Source organism: Hakea prostrata, chromosome 6 (assembly GCF_041222555.1).
Source record: "Hakea prostrata isolate BN-2017 chromosome 6, UWA_Hpros_2, whole genome shotgun sequence".
Lineage (NCBI taxonomy): Eukaryota > Viridiplantae > Streptophyta > Magnoliopsida > Proteales > Proteaceae > Hakea > Hakea prostrata.
The window spans coordinates 27,366,239-27,373,222 of record NC_142605.1 but is presented as its reverse complement, the minus strand read 5'-3'; the positions used below and the strand labels follow the sequence as shown (position 1 = coordinate 27,373,222).

The window sequence follows — 6,984 nt, the reverse complement described above, 5'->3', positions numbered from 1 at the left end:
ACCAGTTAAATTTCCTGTTGAGAGAGATTGGGCATGCTGCTAGCTTTCGATAAGTAAAATGACCCCTGAAAAACAGGTGCATGCAAAAGGCATTTACAACTTTCGGATATAGGGAGGACCATCATGTATGCAGTTTCACCTTTTCTTATAAAAAGAGGCTATTTCTACACTTAGATACGTGACACAGTTAAACAACCTTACCATTGCACCAATGCCACACCCAAGATATTAAGGCACCCCAATTTAATGCTAACCTGCTAACATTTGAATGTTTAAAGATTGTATGGTTCCTTTTATATTTAGGAACTACATCTTTGAGTATACTCATTAACAAGCTTTGCAAATGATGAAGACTTGATCTCTAATAATTTGGCTGGGGAATCATATTCCAATACAAGACCTGTATAATACAAGAAAACATGTTAGTCTGATTAGAGAATAAGCACAAGAAGAATGATGATATGTCATATTATTAAGCTCAGCTGAATTCATTTTCTTGTGTTATATTTATTATCAGCTACTAACCATTATCAAGAAGGACCACTTTATCGATATCGAGAATTGATGTTATCCTATGTGCAATTGTGATGATAGTAGATCTTGAAAAGTGTTGCCTAAGAGATTTTTGAATTAGGTTGTCAGTTGCAGTATCCACTGATGCAGTTGCTTCGTCAAGTACTAACACTTTATTCTTTTTGAGTAATACCCGCCCTAAACAAGCTAACTGCCTTTGTCCCAAGCTCCAATTTTCTCCATTTTCAATCACTGCAATAAATACGATGTGAGTTTTAGTTATTCATCTATTTTATTGTATTAATTTTTCCCATGACTATTTTTTCCCTATAAAGACTTGGTATGGTAGGTATTTTGAGAGGTCTCAATAATTGCACATGAATAAATTGAGGTTGAACAAATGTTCGTAAAGATCAGATATATTGGGAAACCAACCTGTTGAATAAAGCTTCCCCTCCTTCTTTCTAACTTCATCACCAAGATGGCATTTGTTTAAAGCCTAAAACCACAAGATAAAATCCATGTCAACGTATCAAGTCACTATTTTTGAAGATCACATCAAATGATAATCAAAGATGCGCTTATTTAAAGAAAAAGAGAGAGAAAATAAAGAAATTAAATGATGAAGCAACGTGAAATTGGAAAGTAAGGTTAAAAAATATTACATTTGGCTCATGATGCTCCAATGCAATAGTAAAATGATTTCATTATATCAGTGGAAATGATCTCAAAAGAAGACAATGAGAAAGGCATTCATATAGTATATACGTTTAGTCAATTGTTGTGTGTTTGTGTTGGGTGAGAGCTGCTATTATATAAATAGCATCAATTTGAGAATTGTGTGGTCTTTTTTTGGTAAAATGAGTGTGCTCACTAACAGGGACATGATGATGATGATACTACCAATTTCTATAGATCCCAGCTTTTAACTACTGCAATTTTTTTCACTAAAAAACAAAGAAGAAAAAGAAAGTAAAAGATATATTAATTTATCCTATCTTTGTAATTGGTTGAGGAATACAAATCAAACGAGAAATTAATATCTTTACCTCCCAGATTTCTTCATCAGTGTACTCATCAAGTGGATCAAGATTGCTTCTTATAGTCCCTTCAAACATTATTGGGTCTTGTGGCATGATACTCAATCTTGACCTCAAATCATGAAGGCCAATGCTAGAGATATTGATATCATCTATCCAAATTTGACCAGCCGCAGGTTCTAGCATACGAAAAAGGGTGTGTATTAGTGTTGATTTACCACTTCCTGTTCGCCCTACAATGCCAATCTTCATCCCGCCATGGAAAGTACATGTGAGACCTCTTAAGATGAGAGGAAGATGTGGAGCATACCGAACCTAGAAACATATCACGCTTAGCAAATTCAAAGAAGAAAGAAAAACCAATCCATTAACATTAGGATTTTATTTTTTTGGGGGGGGGGGTAGATTAAATAACATTAGGATTCAAATGATTTATTGAATAGAAAGAGGAGATAAATAAGGAGCTTAAAATGAGGAGTGCCTGTAGATCAACAATATCAACTTTCCCTTGTGATGGCCATTCACGGCTTGGCCTATTTTCTTCTATCAATAGAGGGGGTTCACTAGGGATACACGCATATTGTAGCACTCTTTCAACAGATATTATTTTTTTCTCTAGACTGCTGAGATCCCATATAACTCCATACATATTGAAATCAAGTCCATATGTAACTGCTAAGCCAACGACACCTTCAAGAGAGAAAACAAAACAAATAAATATCCATGCAAGTAATCAATTATGGTATGCTCATGAAAGATATTATAAAATCTTAAGTTTAAAATCTTACCTGGACTAAGTACTCCCTTCAACAATGAAATCAAGAAAACCATATTGATGGCATATGTGATGGATGCTAACATATCCATACGAAAGCATAGCCACTCCATTGCACCCGAAAGATGAAATTTAAGTCGAAAATACCCATCCATAAGCTTCAGATATGCATTCATAAACCTTTTTTCTTGATCAAAACATCTGATCGTGGATGAACCTAGACTAGACTCAGCAAAATATTGTATAATTGGAGCTTGATGTACCCCTATTAGTCGTGTTAGTTCTCGTGCTGTAGATATATAATATTGCTACACGAAAAGTTCAAGAAATAGAAAAGTAAGTACAATGCAGAATATATGTAATTAATATATAAGTAGGCAAACATAAGAAGATATAAGAGTTTACTTTATTTTGGGAATCATGGTGAAATTTTTGATAGGGGAGTTTTGAGTAAATAGAGTATAGCCATAGGGAAGTGATGGAAATCTATGCTATATTGAAGTCACAATTCACTAACCAAAGCAAACTTGAACTAACTTGTATCTCAACTTGTTAAGCAAGGGGAAATATACTCGAGTTTTACCTGGTACCAAATGCATGTCATTGTCATAGGAAGAAAAACTATTAGCATTTGCCATGAAACTTGAGACATTACTGCTACATTTGCCAAGAATGATATAACTGAGATAAGAACTTCTTCAATTTGATGTGGAATAGAAGTATCAATTGCACTTTGATCTATGGATGCCTGCATAAAAAAAAATGTTATACTGACTTTCATTGCTCAAAAGTAAAAAAAATATATATATTTAAATCTAAAGACCAACTAAGATTTACTAACCCGATTTAGAATCCTTCCACTTGGTGTAGAATCAAAAAATGATAGGGGAGCTCGAAAAATAGACAAATGCATTTTGTCAAATAGTAGAGTAGATGTCTTGTATCCAATAGTTGCAATGAGCATGGATCTTAAAAGTACGCAAAAAGAGCCTCCAAGCGTCAAAAAGACATAGACAAAGATGATAGTGGATCCGCTAATCTGAGAATTCACATCATCTGAATCGGGAGTAACCAACACCATCCAGTAACTACTAATTACTTGAAGAAACTGAAAAATAATTTGTGCCATCACTATTAATGGCACAAAAGCCCCTTTATACGCAATAGTAACATACTTCCAGTATAAAGAAAGGCTTACTCCACCCATTTCCCTCTTTTCTTCTTCGACAAGTTGTGTTTTTGGTTCCATCGATTTTTCTATTTTGTTGTTTTTGGGTTCTTTTTTCTCATCATCTTGAATTGACTTATCATCACAAAACATATTACCATTACCTTCCTCACCATTAACTAAATTATCCAAATCATCACCCTTATGTTCAATAAAATCAAGTTTTCCCAATGCATTCTTGTGTGGACACATTAACTCCATAAAGTCACCTCCTAAATTAAGAATTTCTTTGTACTTTCCAAATTGAGTAATCCTACCATCTTTCATAACCTGAGAATAAGATATGAAAAATTAATCATTTGTCAAACAAAATTGGAGGATTTAATGCTGGGAAAAAAAAGTTTCCATATTCTCACCAAAATAAGGTCAGCAGAAGTCAAAAATTCTAATTGGTGGGTGACATATATAACTGTTTTTGAATCCAGTATTTTCGATAAACATTCCTGCATAGAAATTCATATTTCACATGAGATTCTATACTTAAAATAAAAATTATATACTTAAACATATAATATACTTAAATACCTAACATCAAATTATAGGTATGTGTATATGTTTTTCTTTTTCTTATAAAAAATGTGTATATTTTTTTTCTAAAAAGATGTTTCTAAGTATCTTACACTAATTCTAGGATTAATAAAAATTTTACTAAACAAAATGTAATTTAACAAAAGAAAGCTTTTGATAGAGAGGTTAAAGAAAAGTCACCTTAAACAAATGAGTTCCTGTGTGAGCATCTAATGCACTAAAAGGATCGTCAAGTAGATAAATATCAGCATCATGGTACAAAGCACGTGCAACTTGGATTCGTTGTTTTTGGCCACCACTCAAGTTGACTCCTCTGTCTCCTATAATAGTTTGATCCCCAAAAGCAAAAAGTTCTAAGTCCTTGTTCATTGAACATGCTTCAAGAATCATCTCATATCTTTTCTTGTCCATCTCCTTGCCAAATAATATATTATCTACTATCGTACCACTTTGTATCCAAGGTGATTGTGCAACATAAGCCTTAGTGCCATTCAACTTAATGACTCCAGATACCTTTGGCACTTCCCCTAATATGCATGAAAGTAGACTTGACTTACCGGACCCAATAGAACCACAAATAGCCACTTTCATACCACAATAAACTTGAAAATTAATGTCTTTTAATGTAAATCTTGGAGAATGAATATCCCAAGAGAAATTTCCATCAAAGATCTCAAGTGCAATGTTAGTATAGTTTCTTGGAAGTTTTTGTACCATATATGAATCAATATCATCAAGACGGAGGAATGAAGTTATTCTATCAAGGGAGACTTTAGTCTGGACTGTAGTAGAGATTGTATCTGGGAGATTATATATGGGCCATTGCAGTATGTCAAATGTTGCGAGTGCAGACAAAATCTTTCCCGACTCTAGTGGAGTTCCCATAAACACACAAAATCCAAAAGTAACCATGGAGACAAACATAGGAGTACACAACTTCAAAAAGGCAGTCATAGCAGCTGTATAAAGTAACCTTTTTAACCATCTTACTTCAACCTTCCTTAGCTCAAATATCTTAGTCAAGAACTTCATTTCCCAGCCCTGGAGCTTAAGAATTCTTACATTTCTCAAAGCCTCTGATGTCACGTTCATCCTTTGATCTTTTGAATCCATCAATTCCCTTGAAATTTTCCCTCTAGCTTTCCCAATGGAAAATTTGTTAACATCAAAACTATTGTGGCAACCAATGCAACAAGTGAGGCGTGCCCGAGGTTTCTATACAAGATCCACAATGCTAAAACAATTTGAAGAGGCACCCTCCATATATCATGCAAATACCAACTAAAAAAGCCAATCCTCTCGACATCAACACTCATTAAGTTAATGTTCTCCCCACTATTATGGCTTTGCCTTGATAGGTTCGAAAGCTTAAGACTTTTCTTAAAGATTATTGTGAACAAGGCAGCACGAGCATTATTTCCCATAACTCTCAATTGGAAGTACAAATGTCTTTGTGAAAGGCAATTTACGAGCTTTGAAAGAAAGAAAATAAACACCAACATATAGCATTTATATTTTAGTTGATTAGGGCCATTGAGATATTCAATGAATGTGCCAATAAGGTATGGTCCAATATAAGAGGCTAATGTGCTCATAATCGAGAATAGACCTGTCCATAAAATTTCTTTCCATGTTGAAAGAAGTAAAGCTTTCACTAGCTTGAGTGTGCTTACTTGAGTAACATCACCACTTTCACTATCATCGCACTCAAGTTTATTTCTAAAACGAGCAAATACCACACTAGCGTTATTACAATTCGGAAGCTGAGGGAGATCTTGAAGGTCTATTGTCTTTTTATACCCAAGTGCAAGCAAAGGGCCCATCCAACTAAAGGTAAATATACTAAGAAGATTTGCATTAGTATATGCACTCTCTCCAGCAACCCCTTCATCGCCATCTTTTGTATCATAATCTCTTTGCAAAAGAGGCTCTGAGAGATTAAAATAGTCCCCTTCTTGACCCTTATGAAACAACCAACCAGAACAAAAGTACAATCCACTAATAATGGACACAACATCAGAAATCCATAGTAGGAAGCGTAAGGATGAATGTTTCCAATGAAAATCAGTATGTATAAAAAGATAAGAGCAAGACATGAGGAAGTAGAAAGCCCACCAAATCCGTATCAGAATGGGAAACTTATGGTCACCTGAATGAGAAATTTGGAAGTGTAGGTAAGTAGATATGAAAAACCAAGTCAGAGTTCTGAATGTGAAGTCTAATTGGGCAACAAGCTTTAGTTCAGACCAACCATGTCTATACTCATAGAGATAGTTTAACATCCATGAGATAAGACCACAAAAAGACAGGCCTACACAAGATACCAGGACTGACCAGTAGTAAAAAGATTTTGTATTTCTCATGGTTGGTTTTGGATTTTCAGGTGTAGTCACCGTGCGTCGCTTGCACGCCCATGAAATAGATAGAACTAAGAAAAAAATCAAATGTGAAGAAGCAGATAACCCATGAAGGAAAATGGTTGTAGAAGGCTGCCCAAAGAATATGACCACAAGATTTTTTGATTCTTGAAAAGCATACATGTTTGCGAAATTTCTCTTCTTTGATTTTTAATCTGATGGCTTAATTTGAGATAGTTCCAACGCAAACCAATTTTACCACATTTTTGAACAGATATATGTAGGCTTGTTTCCTGAAATGTTGCGAAAACTCTAGCATCCATATGCCCTCAAAATTTCCATCTTATAAGCTCCAAATAGATTTGATCCAATATTGGAGTATCAATATTGTTCTTAGATGTACTTGAACCTGTTAATCAACAGAGAACATTAATTAACTACATGAAAGATGCATTAAGAGCAAGTGAATAGATAAAATTTAATTTCACTCCTAACCATAAATCCATGCTTAATCAACAAGATCAACGTAGACAACTCAATGAT

The 6,984-nt window shown here is 34.3% G+C and overlaps 1 protein-coding gene across 1 annotated transcript; it reads right to left on the bottom strand.

Annotated features, from left to right (window-relative positions):
- Window positions 1–299: 299 nt before the first annotated feature.
- Window positions 300–6,627, bottom strand: LOC149012985 (ABC transporter C family member 3-like). The gene is given in 11 exon segments (XM_089159102.1): window positions 300–400; window positions 526–765; window positions 949–1,012; window positions 1,563–1,868; window positions 2,035–2,243; window positions 2,342–2,636; window positions 2,912–3,076; window positions 3,170–3,826; window positions 3,913–3,999; window positions 4,265–5,205; window positions 5,208–6,627. Coding segments are annotated over 11 exon segments (4,482 nt in total). The 5' UTR covers window positions 6,625–6,627.
- Between the last annotated feature and the right edge of the window lie 357 nt (window positions 6,628–6,984).